This window comes from Myotis myotis, unplaced genomic scaffold (assembly GCF_014108235.1).
Source record: "Myotis myotis isolate mMyoMyo1 unplaced genomic scaffold, mMyoMyo1.p scaffold_m19_p_18, whole genome shotgun sequence".
NCBI classification, from domain to species: Eukaryota; Metazoa; Chordata; class Mammalia; order Chiroptera; family Vespertilionidae; genus Myotis; species Myotis myotis.
In genome coordinates, this window is record NW_023416322.1 from 19,231,106 (window position 1) to 19,244,647 (window position 13,542).

The window sequence follows — 13,542 nt, forward strand, 5'->3', positions numbered from 1 at the left end:
CAAGGCAGTGACAGGAGGCCTGGTGAAACTTGCCCCAAACGACCTTGTCTCTGCTGTGTGTGGGGGTGGGAGTGCCTGGTTCTGCTCAGCTCCAGGGCTGTGAAGGCCCCTGGCCTGGGCTTCCCCCTCCTCTGCGGCTATATCCCACAATCCAGAGAAAATGAGGCTTAGATGCCCAGAACAATGATTTCTAGAGATCCTGACAGCTATGAAAGGCTTCGATCTCCTGACTTCTGAGCAAGCAGGTGTAGGCACGGTTAGGACCAGGATTAGGGAACTGTTCCTGCTGTCAGGGAACACAGCCCCTGTCATATCCTGGGGATGAGCCTTACATAAAATCGAACTTTTTTTTTTTTAGTTTTAATAAAGCAATCTCGTTATTTTATTAATTGTGGTATTATTCAAAAAGGTATTATAAAAAGTCTTTGTGAAATGTTCCTGGTAGTAGCAAAAGAATTTAAGTGGATCTCAGAAGGGCCTTATCTATCTAAAGGTTTCTTTTAAAATGGATTCTACGTTTGGTGTCAGGGTTCCCCCAGGGGATCCCTTTACGGATAGACTGCTGTCTTCACACGTTTCTTCCTACCAGTTCTCTTCAATGGGAACAAAGGGCTTGAAGCCCTGAGAATGGGACCCTCGGGAGAGCGAGATTATCCGTCAATCAGCCCTCAACCTCTGTCCCCTTTCCCTGATGTCCTCCTGCTTCAGGTCGGGGACGGGCCAGTCCGGGGGCTGAGGTGGGCCAGGCAGCTTCCATACGGGGGAGGAAGAGTGACTTGGGGATTCATTTCTTCGGTCTGCGTCTGGGATCCCTGCAAAGGAGCAAGCCTGTGCGGTGACAGTGCCTGGCAGGCTTCCCCTGGAGTTACCCAACCTTCCTCCCGCTCACGTCCTCCCGAGGCTCCCACACTCTCACCTCTGGGACAGGTTACACCCTTGGAGGGAGGTGAGAAGCAGAGCAGTAGCCAATGGACTGTTTCTGGAGCAAGTGCTGTGCTCCCCCCCCCCCCCCATGGCCCCTCCTCTTGGCTGGCTGGTCACAGGATCCCACTCAAGTAACACAAAGAAAACAGTAATTTTTGGCTCCCCAGGCCCATGCCTTCCTCCCCTGGGGCACGTGCCCCACTTTGCTGTTGATGGCCAATAGTTAGGGAGATAGAAACTCCTGACCAGCAGGCAGCAATGTGAACCCACCCAACAATTTTTTCTTGTCCATCCTTGGTTTGTCTCCCTGTCTCGGGACTAGTAGAAGTTTGTGGGGAACGGGGTGTGAGCGGGGAGGTATTCAGTTGGCAGAAGGCCATCAGAAAGGATTTCTAGCACAGTCAGAGAAGAGAGGGTGGCCCCCTCTTACAGCGGATTCTTTGATTTTAGGTGAGAGGACGTGAAAGGGTAAATCCCTGTACCCCGCAGTCTTATCTCCCGCCCTGACGTCCCTGCACACCGGCCAGAGGGTTAACCATAAGCGGGTGCCTGTATGGCCGCCTTACTGATGCCACGCAGGTAACTGATGCCAACCTGTCTTTTTGCCCCTGCCCCTCTGCTCTTTCTCCACATGCTCTGCTGTTTGGGCCTCCCAGGGGTAGGCCACTTGTATCCGTCCCCCAGGCCTCCTGTATAGACTGCGCTGTCCTTACCTGGGTGCTTCTTGCAAAGTTATGGCCTTGCAAGCAGAACCTGCTTTAGCACCAAGCTTTTCCATTGATCAGTGGAATTCAATGTGCATGAGCTTGTATTGAACCATCAAGGGACTTCTATGAGTTATTGGGACAGGGGAAGAAGATGAGGGCTAGCCTAGATTTTTTTTTTTTTTAATCCTCACCCAAGGATATGCTTAGAGAGAGGAAGGGAGAGAGAGAAACATTGATGTGAAAGAGAAACATCGATCGGTTGCCCTCCACACCTGCCCTGACCAGGTATGTGCCCTGATCAGGAATTGAACCGGCAACTTTTTGGTGCACAGGAGGATGCTCAACCGACTGAGCCACTTGGCCAGGCAAATTTTTGAAAGTAACCTTAACCTCTGGTTCTTGCTTCTGCTCCTATTATCTCAGACTGAACTAAAAGATTAGAACTGAGGTCTCAGCTAGACAAGATGGAAAATCAAAACCATTTTGTTCCAAAGAATAAATCGTGGAAGACTTTTGCAAACTATTGGGAGAATCATTGTTGTCTTGGTAACAAGTAGCACTCTTTACTCTGGCCCCTGCTAACCCTTGTTAGATGGCTTGCATGGATCTGACATTTTTTGGAAATCCTCTTAATTGCTTTTCGGGGGCATGGCCTGGTGTCACAGCAGCCTGTGATTTGTAAGAGTGAGTGGACATGAGATGCTAGAGCAGATGTTTTGAATGCCAGGAAATCCGTGGCTTCACAGTGCACCTGGCTGAGATGAGAGGTGGGAGCACAGGATGTGCAGGCTCAGTTTTCTGCAGGATAGTGGACATTTCTGGGAACTTGGATGTCCCAGCCTTAAAAGACCCTTTCCTCAGAGATGGGCAGTGGCATATGAATGTTGTCCATGCTTGCCAAGTGTAATAACATCCCAGTAGGTGTTTGTTAGATTTCTGTGTATATTTGCCTGAGGGGGTCAAATCCCACTTGAAGTGAAAGGAAGAGATGGAAATGGATGAGCTGTAACATTTCTGCTCAGGCCCAGGATTTGTGAAAAAGAGGGAAGAAACATCAGGCAGGAAGGACTTCCCTTCAACATGGAGAATAGCATCTCCTAGGACCGTTTCCAGGGCACATTGTTACAGTGTGTGGTCCTGATCTGATTATACCAACCCCCTGCCACTTACCTTTGCCCTCCATTCGAGGAGTTGCCGGGGTTAAAGTTCGGAGCCAGAGAGTAAATATTTTCAGCTTTTGGGCCATATAGTCTGTGTTGCAACCACCCAACTCTGCCCTTGTGCTCAAAAGCAGTGTTCCACAATACTAGTATGTAAACAGATGGGAGTTGTTGTGTTCTAATAAAACTTTATTTACACAAACAGGCATCTTCCAGGGCTGACCTCTGGTTGAAGGTAAAAGGGGCTAATGTTGGGAATCGGAAAGAGATATGAACACAATTTCTCATTGGATCCTCCACAATAGATAACTATAATGAAGTGTCTGGACCTTAGGGAAATAAAATGTATGAGAATTCTAAACACGTATGTTAAAATTTTAAGCCTGCTGATTGAGAGATGCCAAAATACAAACAGGAAGAGGAGAGCTTAGTTAAGCAGAGAAAAGAACTGACAAAGGGGACACAGGTTCTTCATGGCCGAGTGTTCCAATCTCCCTTCCTCTCACCGGCAGGCATGGTCCTTGCTGGTCTGTAGCCACTCGTGTATATCCCCAGGTTTGTGGGATGAGAGGGGGAACCCGAGTCCCACTTGACCTGCCTGGACGCCCCAAGCTTTGTGCTCTGAGACCCTGTGAGATGCATTCCTGTATCACGCCAGTGCTCAACCCTCCACTCTGTGTGGGAGCTGCTCGGGGGCCTTTGCAGTCGGGAGCTGTGGCGGCCACAGCTTCGCCCTCCTAATGGAGAGCAAAATGTGGTTTGTTATTTTGTCGTCACTGTATTTCCTCTCCCTACAGAGAATCCTAATTTAGAAATTCTTCCAAGCTAACGACCTTCATTGACTTACCATCAACTTGCATGGCAGCTTTAAAAAGCTAGGCCTCTCGGGGAGGGTACCTATTGCTATTTCTGTAGTCGAGCTAGGGAGTGAGTCTATCCCTTGATCTTCTAGGTTTTTCCTGATGGAGAAATCTTCAACCCACCCCGCCCTGGGGACATGGTGGGGTTGGGGAGGTGGTGCTGGCTTCTGCAGCAACAACTCCAGGGGCCCTATTATGGAGCTGACAGCTCTTGTCATGACAGGCCAGGCCCTTCTTGTTGCAGGAACAAAGGGATGAGGACTCGACTGGGATGCCTGTCTCACAAGTCAGACTCGTGTAGTGATTTCACAGCGATTCTTCCTGACAAGCCCAACCGTGCTCTGAAGTGAGTAGTAATGGCCACTTGGCATCCCGGGTGCCCAGCGTGGGGCTCCCACCGTGTGGCCACAGAACCCGTTCCTCTCTAGTGAGCTGTTGGCCAGATGAACCAAGAGACAATACATTCCTGCCTCCTGGCAGCTCCTTTTAGACACCATTATGTGAATGACAGAATGGTTATTATCCTTTCCTACTGTATCACTTAGCACACCTTTTCACTCTTTTCACTTTTAAGAAAATCATATTAACCACCACTTTTCTGCAGCTGCGGTGGAGGATATTTCTTGGCCCTACTTTGTTGTCAATCTGAGCTCTCAATTTGGAAATGAACACTCCAATCTATTTGAAAAATCTGCTTAGGTTGAGATAAACTGGATTCAGTGCCTCTACTGTGCAGGCCCAGAGTTAAATGATGTCCCAGATGTCACCTCATTTAACCCTCCTAGGGTTCCATGATGGGTGTCACTGTTCCCCTTACAGAGGCGAAGAAATTAAGGGGACAGAGAGGGAGTCGGGAGCTCAGCCCGACTTTCCTGACTCCAAGACCAGTTTCTCTCCATGGAGATCTTGACATTTTTAAATCACGCAATGGCGTAGCTTTGTTCTTTAGACTGAAAGCCGAGATACTAAATTCCCAGAAGGCCAATCCCGAGATTTCCGCAACCGTTTCTTAGGCATGTAACACAGTCCAGTGACAGAATTTCAGGAATCCAGGTATGGTCTTCATTTGCCCTGCGTTGTTCCGATCTGTTCTGCTGGCAGATCTCAGTGGTGGCTAAAGGCGAGAAGGTCATTTCAAAAATAGTCAAGAGAGATGGTTTTTCTTTTCTAGGAGACTTTCCACAGAAGAAGCCACCAGGTGGGCCGATTCCTTTGACGTGCTTCTCTCCCATAAGTGTGAGTAGAATTCAGGTTTCGCGTTGTCTGGGCAAGTCATTCATTTATTAAAACATGCTGCCTACCATGCACTAGGCAGGTGCTGTGCAGCTCCAGCCCCTGCCCTCAGAGCCTCCTGTCTGGAAGGGCATATGGATCGCAAAACATAATTTCCATGCAGTGGAAAGAGGGCCTTCTTTTCTGTTTTCTGGGTTGAAAGTAAGGTCCTAAGAAGCCTTTATGTTCTCAGCAGGTTTATCTAGAAAACTGTGAGCTTAGGGAGTTGGAATGATGGTCCAGCAGGAACGAGAGAGTCTCTGTTCCATCCCAGATCTCATTTATAGATGAAATGACCTTCCCCCCGGGTCACTGGAGAGCCTTGGGTTACTCTTGTCAAATGCAGATCCTGTGCATTTTGTCGTTTGCTGGAGTTGGCAGATTTTTTTCTTGTTGCTTTTTATTTTGGGGGGTTTACTACCCTAGCTGCATTGTGCCCCTAGGTTTCTGACTGGGTGCAAGTCTAACTAGAGCACACTTCCTTTTCCCTGCTTTCCTCATCTTTTAAGCCTTGTGTTTCTCACAAAGGCAGACATAGTTGTGGGAAGGGAACCTTGACGTTGGCCTCACTTTTCAGTCCTGGCTCTTTTCTCACCGTAAACAAGTCCAAATTCACTAGGCTTTAACATCCAGGTGGCCTTAAATACATGGGAGTGGGAGAGAGAAGGGTCTTTGGAAGAGAAATGAATTCCGACGGACAGTTGGTGCTCCTCTCCAATGTGTCTTGTCACCATTAGAAGTCCTGGTGGATCTGGGAGCAGAAGGACTGCTTTTAGTTTAGTGAATTGATTCCAGTGAATGGGGGAACACGGTTTTGTATAGTGACGTGAAGAGCATTGGTTGGTAGTCAAACCTATCTTCTCAGTTTTGACCCAGCGCAGCCACTAGATGGTTGAGTGGCCCTGATGGAGTCCCTCAGTCTTCAAAAGATGTCTTTACAAGTGATTTTGCTTTCAAGTGGGTGAGCAGTTTCCTCTGCCTGTGTCCATGATCCTAATGCTTATTAATAAACTAGAGGCCCGATGCACAAAATTCGTGCAAGGGGCTCAGCCCTCACAGCCGCAGCAGCTTGCCTCGGCCCTCGCAGCCCTGGCTTCATCAGGAAGGTCATCTGGAAGGACATCCAGAAGGTTGTTCAGCTGTCCGGTCTAATTAGCATATTACATTTTTATTATTATAGATGCTTCTGAATAGATTTTAAAATGAAATGTGAAATCTCGCTAGAAGCACATATTGTAGCAAGTAACTTTGTGAGATCGTCATTTTAGTGTTCTAGGGATTATACTTAGGAAGGAAAATAAAGCAGCATACTACAGCATATATAACATATGGCTACGGCCCCAAACAGAAGCTTATGTGGTGAATTTGCCAAAGTAATGGCATATGTAGGATAATACTTAAGATTTGACAGTAACACTTGTTGTGTGTGTGTGTGTGTGTGTGTGTGTGTGTTTTTAATGGGGCCATTCTGACTTACTTTCTGGAGGCACATTGGGCTACATGAGTGTCACTATCAATTTACACCTTTTCGGGTTGGATTTGACTCAAGGTCATCTTGAGTCTCGCTTCTATTTCGGATTCATGACTGACTCACTCAGTTCAAGTCCCTGAGGCGCTTTCCTTGTTCTAAAATGGGGCTAGAAGTACCTGTGTGCCACCCATCACCCAGATATGAGATTCTTCAGAGAAGGACACCTTTGGATAATTTTGGGTTCTCAACGCCAAGGTGTTTTGTAAGAATATGGTGTTTTTAAACATGAGGCTTTTAATTATCAAATGCAAAATAAATGTGAGAACAAGGTTGCAAGGTTGCTGCCAATTGAGTCATTAGAGACAGAGTTTGGGTGTAAAATGAGTGGCTGGAAGCTTCCGGTAATTGGGGGTTGCTGCAGTGGCAAGCGCTGGAGATGGAAGAGGTTTGACTTTATTTGCTTGATTCGGTGACTCTTAGAACTGAAGACACTTGGTTCTGCTTTTGTCGGGATGCTTTTGGTTTCCAGGAATTCAGTGACACTCTTCTGAGATGAGGACTCCACTAAGGGGCTAGAGGCTGACGCCAGATTGCTTCTTTGGAAAACTACTATGGCAATAGGCTTTGGACTTTGACGTTCTGTGATCCACCTTGGAGTCCGATGTTCTGTTGTTATTTCTGTTTCGTATGGGAATAAGAAGCCAATGGAGTGAATGTCTTTGAGAAAAAGGGGGTCTCTGTGCAGGGGTCACTGGCAGCACTTAAATGTTTTAGAACTTGAGCACTTACTCCCTGTGAAGGCGGTGGAGGAGTCGGAGCCCAGGTTGCCTTAAAGAGCCCTGACAGCTTTCTAAAAGTCTGACTAATTTGGGTTAGTTTTGTGGCTCAATTAGGGCTGATTAGGCTTTTCCAAAGGGATTGTGTGTGTGCTGGTCCCTTAGGAGGGACAGCAGTTGATCAGAGGTATACAGGGCTTTCGATTAAGACAACAAAATGTCCTAAAAAAGTAAAGAAAGGAAAATCGCTGAATGACTGGGCTCCAGAAAAAATGTGTGTTAATCTAGAACCTACTCTCTGGCAATTCTCCACATCTAGGCAGCTGTCCCTCCTAAGTTTTCTATTTCAGAAAAATTCAAATAATTATTGTTGTTCCCATGCTCCATCTACAGAGCATCTCTGCCATCCGTGCTTTGCTGGGTATTTTGGGCAGTCATTTGTTTTACAAAAGGTGCATTTGAGTGTTCACTGTGTACAAAATCTACAGCTGGTTGGCTGATGAATAGAACAGTCCCTCCCTGGTGGAGAATGCCACTTTCTGAGGAAATAGGCATGCATTCACTCAACACAAGAAATAATACAGTGTGCTGATTGCAGACGGGGGGCCCACAAGACTGCAGATCGGACCCCGACATCCAGTGCCCCTCTTAAAGTCCATCTTGTCCATAATAGAAGTCCTCACTTTTGGGAGCGAAGGGCTGCTTTTAGTTTAGAGCATTGCTTCCATTTAATCAGGGGACATACTTCCGTATGGTTAGGAAGAACTTGGCTGGTAGTCAGATTTTGACCCAGCCCTGCCACACAACAGCTGGGCAGCCTTGGCAGAATCCCTGCTTCTTGGAAAACCTGTTTCCTCATCTCTACAGTGAAGGGTCTGGAGTAGGATGTCTCAGAGGCTGGATTCAGGTCTGCCCCCTGGATCTAGGATGCCGTCTGCAGTAACCATCGAGGCCCGGCAATAACCAGTCCCCTCGGCAGGTAGCTGGAGTCAGTGCTGCCTGCAGGGTCATGTAAAACTGCTTCAAAGCTGAAATGGCTGGAGCAACCGGAAGAGGGTGACCGAACCTGTGTTAGGAAGTCTCCTCTCTTGGTCAGGGTCCCATTGTTCAACTAATTCCAATTGCAGGGGGGTCAAAAAGCAAGTCCACTAGTTCTTAAATCTGAGAATGAAAATTAAAAATCTGGGAGACAAATATTTGGAGCAGTTTTATTTCCAATCACATTTGCTGACAAATGCAGTATGAAGCTGAAGAAGCGTCTGTGGAGGTTGGGGAGATAATCACTTGCTAAGTGCTCTCTCTCTCTCTTTTAACTAACAAATGAAAAATGAAATTAAAATTGCTGATGGCTTCATTAGATAGGGAAGGATTTATAATATGTGTTAATTTGGCATCATTTTCCTGTTCATCCAGTGACAATTAGACCTGGGTGTCTAAGTTGGGCACGTAGTCTGCCCCCCAGGGTGTGTGTGTGCGTGCACAGACACCCAGAATCCTTTCTGCTTCTACAACTCATACCCTGAGTGTGAAGGCTCCCAGATTGTGGGAGATCTTTTCTGATTGGCTGCTGGAGAGCAGGCCCAAAACTGGGCGTCTTCTGCTTTCATTCCTCATGAGGTTCCGACACATGCTCGTAATTTGTCCAGCTTTTAGTGCAGGGATGGGGAATGTCTGGCCTGCGGGCCCTATGAGGCTCAAGAAATCATTTGGTCTGGTCCTGCCAAGGCAGTAGGGGTGAGTTAAGTAAATATTTGACCAAATATAGCAGGCTAATTTTGAAGTTGATAAATTTGTATGGCCCATGAATTATGTTACAAATATCCATATGGCCCTTGGCAGAAAAAAATCCCCCACCCCTGTTTTAGTGGGACATTCAGCCCTTATCTCCAAATCAGCCCTTCCTTCCTTCCTTTCTTCCTTCCTCCCTCCCTTCCTTCCTTCCTTCCTTCCTTCCTTCCTTCCTTCCTTCTCCCTCCCTCCCTCTAATTCTTGTCTTCCTTCCTCCATCCCTAGCTCCCTCCTTCCTTTGTTTCTTGGACATAAAAGTTGGGATCGTTCCACTTTTAAGGTGAAGGTGTAGACAGGGTTCCTTCCCCTTTCCTCTCGCCTCTTTCAGCCTGATCCCACACCTGGATGACAGAGCCCCTCACTCTGGGCATCTCTTTGGTCCTTAGGTTTGTTTTACTGTTTGCACGGAGCGTGGAGGGTTGATGCTGACCTGTCCCCACCAGGCCTAGGGAAGGAAAGGTTAATGGAATAGGATGATTGAAAGCTCTTTTGAGTTTGCAGAGTTGGCATCCATCTCCGAGAAAAAGAGACCAATAAAGAAGCATTTCGTTTTTAAAAATTAGCCTCCTTAGGGATAACGGTTGAAATATAGAAAAATGTAATGACTTGATTGGGTCACATAGCAACTAAGCAGAAAACAAACAAACAAACCAAACAAATACTACTATTACCAACTCATGAAATTTCTTAATTATCCACCCAAATGGTCTTCAGCGCCCACCAAAGCTTGAGAAGCACTGCTCTGAAACGCGTGTAGGTACAACCGTGAATCTGGCGCATCTTGGTGGGGCAGGTGGTCTGTGCTTTCCAAGAAACACACTACCCACTATATCGTAGCTTTCCCAAGTTCTCAGGCAGCACATCCTTTGATGGTATGTCATCTGTGCATTGCAGATTCCACATTTGTGGCAGGTATGGTGCAGGCTGTTCACAGTAACTAAACAAATATGGCAAGTGCACTTTCTGGGTAAATTGGGGATAAGGGTTAGAGATATATGGAGAGAGGTGGAGGGGAGACTTCTCCTTCTCCTTGCCATCCTCTCTACATTGCTGTAGCTTTGACTTGCAACCAGAGAGGTGGCTGCATTTAGCCTTTATAGGAGTGGCCGGCTTATATAAGGCACCTGTTCAAAGCTGGTTGAAAAAGTTCGAATGAAAGCAGTTGGACAGGCCTCCAACACCCATTCTGTCATTGACCAGCCATGTGACCTTTGGCAAATTATGTCACCTCTGTAAGCCTCCCTGTCCTCATCTGTCAACAGGGAATCATAAGACTTAGCTTGTAGATTTGTCGTGAGAATTCAATGTGATCATGATCGTGAAATGCTAAACATGATGACTTTCACATAGAGGAGTTCCATAAGGGATAACTATTTTTATTAGTTTTGTTATAACATATTAAACTCGTTGAGAAAGCGTGCATTTCGTGCCTCCTATATACTCGAGGTGGTGTTAGCTTCTTGTTTCCATAGGCAGCTTGAGGTTGAGATTGAGGTTGAAGTACAGGTGGCAGGGGGCTGTATTGGAATCACAGGTGGGCTTATTCAAATTCCATAATACTCCCCCCTCTTTGCCTCATCCCTTCCTCATCCCTCCTCAATTTCCCCTCAATGTATGTGAGAGGGTCCCTCTAGGGATGTAGTTGTTAAAAGCCCAGTAGGTGAATCTGATGAATCCCTGTTGTTTTCCTACGTATCAAACCAACAAGGCAAATATTATTGGACACTTCAATTTTGAAATCATTCCGGCTGTGGTGTACATGGGCTTTTAGAAAAGTTCTCTTGCATCAACAGTCACTTGTGGGTGCTAACCTTTCAATGTATCAGGGACATTTGTCTCCCCTTGCATAGAAGACTCCTGGCTTGTTTCTCGTAATAGTTGGAGATACAGGCTCTGGCTTGTTATTTTGTCACTTGACTCAGCTTCTGGTTGATAAACTAGGAAAGAACTTTGGAATAGGGGTTGTAAGACCCAGGCTGTTCTTACTCTTCTGCTACTACCTCCTAGGAATAAGGGCCCATGTGACCTCAGAGCTTCGCCATCTCCTTGTGTCCAGCGTAAGGCTGGTCTTAGAATCTCTCATGTCCTTTCTGGCTAAAGGTTCTAACAACCATCATGTCCTATTACTATTATAATATGTCATCTTGCTATATATACCCTAACAAAGTAGAGATCATTGAAGAAAATTATGTTACTCACAAGACTGAAGTATAATTAGCATTGCTAATAAATGGCAGTAACTGGAAATAGTTTGCCCTTGAAATAATGCCCTTACCTAAATCTTGTTTAGCCCTAGCTATTTGTTTAAAAACAAACACGTATGATGCTATTCTTATCACAAATTTCAAATTAGAGAACTTGGTTCGGAATGAAAGTGGTTTTGACTTCACCATTAATACATGTATCTTGGGTTTTTAATAAATAAATGTGTTTTCCTCTCTTATTCTCTACCTGACCTTGGAACCCATTCCCGGTTTATTTTTTCCAATTGATCAGGGATGCGAGAGGACTCTGGTCTTTGGGACTGCACTTTGGTAAACAGAGAACTCAACCAAAAAAATAAAATAGAAATTGCTTGTGATCTTGTAATTTTCCAGGCCTGGGAACCGAGCTAGGCTTAAGCCCACCCCCCGATGCCAGCTCAGTCAGGGCTCCTGGACCTTGAACTGTTACCCAAGCCAACCTCCCTGCTGCACCAGCTGCACGCTCATTCACAGTGACCCAGTTTCCCTTCTTATGTAAGCAGCCCGCGCCAGAGAACCAGAGAGAGTGGGCCGGCAGCAGGCAGCGTGTGCGGCCACGGGACGTGTTCTTGGAGAGCCTGTGCCTGCTCCGGAAGATGCCAATATTCTGCTCAGTGTTCCAGGAATTCTGGACACAAGCCTTACACACCAACCTCAAACACTGTGTCATGTTCTTAGAGCCTGGGCTTCTTGAGGACCCTACAAAGAAAACCAAAGGGAAGTGAGAAATGAAAAAGAAAAAAAAAAGGCAGATCCTCATGTTTCTCTCTCAGTTTCGTGAACTGTTTACCACCCAACTCCTTTAAATGACCAGGATTATCTTTTGGTATTAGGCATGTTGTGTTCTGTGTGATGATGCCTTAAAGCACTGAAGTGTAGGCACAATGATCACAAACATGGAGGGAACATTTATGATCTGGGGGTCAGGCTCTGCGTGCTGTTTACATGTATTATGTGATCATCCCCACAGCCCCCTGGGGCAGTGCTGTTAGGGTCTGCATTTCTTTTTTTTTTAAATTTTATTTATTGATTTTTTAGAGAGAGAGGAAGAGAAAGGGAGAGAGAGAGAAACATCGATGTGCTGCCTCCTGCAGGTCTCCTACCAGGGATCCAGTCTTCAACCCACACATGTGTCCTTGACTGGGAATCAAACTGGCAATCTCCTGGTGCACAGGACGAGGCCCTACCAATTGAGCCACACCAGCCAGGGCTAGGGTCTGCATTTCACTGATGAAAGAACCGAGGCACAGAGCGGCTAGTATCTTGCCCAAAGTTACACAGCTAGTGTGTGTCCGGACACGATGCCAGGCAGTACAGCCTCAGAGATCAGAGAGAAGTCACTCTGTCCAGCTGCCTGGAATCTGTGGGGATGGAGGAGGCTCTGGTTCCTTGGGTGTAGGGGAGGAAGCAGCATTTTACGTGCACAGAGCGGAGTGCATGGAGCCCTTGCACAGCTAACACAATGCAGGTCACACTGAGAGGTGCCAGTAGATGCCTGTGAGCCTTTCAGAGATAAACCAGCATCCTGCATTTTAAACCAATTGCAGTGTCTGGGCAAGCAGAAGGGGAGGGTCCTGGTGGAGAGAAAGGGAACAATGGAAAAAAAAAAAAAAAAACAGTGAAAGGGACAGAGGACAGAAGGAAAAGAAATGGGACAGGAAAAGATGCTGAGGGGTCAGGGAGAAGACCAGAGAAAAGCCTTGCTGAGAAGTGATGGGAGGTGGTAGCGGGGAGGACAGGATGCAGATGGGAAGAAGAAACCCCACTGGCTCTGGTCCATACAATTCCGTTGCTAGGTGACATAAGCAGGAAAGGTGGGCCAGGTGGGGGACCAGCAGTCTGTACTCAGAAGCCCTCTGAGGCCATCTGCTCTGGGGAAGGGGCCGGGGTCCCGCAGCCTTGGGGGCTTTCTACCCCTTCTCATTTCCATTGTTCAGTGCAGTTTCTCTCGGTACAAGCCAGTTCTCTAGGCATCAGTTTCCTCACCCACAAGATGGGAAGAAGTAAAGCAACATCCCTGAGAGCGTGTTGCAGGTGTTATCTCTTTAATTCACACAAAGACCCAACAAAGCTGAGGCTTAGATGAAGAGAGATAACATCTGTACCTCGGGTAGCACAAGGCCAGTTTCCTTAGCTGGGTTATCTTCACCGAATACTGTTGATGGAGGCAGAATGGTAATTTTCTTTTTTTCTCTGTAACAAGACTCGGCTTGCTCATAAAAAAAAAAAATGATGAAAAGCAAAACAAAATCTAACGCAAACAATAAACTTGAGCTTTCCCAACAGGCTCTTCCAAGTTCCTCCTCTAAGTCACTTTGCATTTGCTCTGTTAGATAAATGC

At 46.6% G+C, this 13,542-nt stretch overlaps 1 protein-coding gene across 5 annotated transcripts in view; it reads left to right on the forward strand.

Moving 5' to 3' along the window:
* RGS8 (regulator of G protein signaling 8) overlaps positions 1 to 13,542 on the forward strand; it is a 33,509-nt gene that overhangs the window by 12,444 nt on the left and 7,523 nt on the right. For 4 of the 5 annotated variants that reach the window (XM_036344752.1, XM_036344751.1, XM_036344754.1 and 1 more), the window contains 3 exons: positions 1,375 to 1,503; positions 3,896 to 3,997; positions 4,823 to 4,887. In XM_036344752.1, the coding sequence (XP_036200645.1) occupies positions 1,478 to 1,503; positions 3,896 to 3,997; positions 4,823 to 4,887 (193 nt within the window). In that variant the 5' untranslated portion in view covers positions 1,375 to 1,477. The remainder of the gene's footprint in view (positions 1 to 1,374; positions 1,504 to 3,895; positions 3,998 to 4,822; positions 4,888 to 13,542) is intronic. The other variant, XM_036344749.1, reaches the window with a different exon arrangement.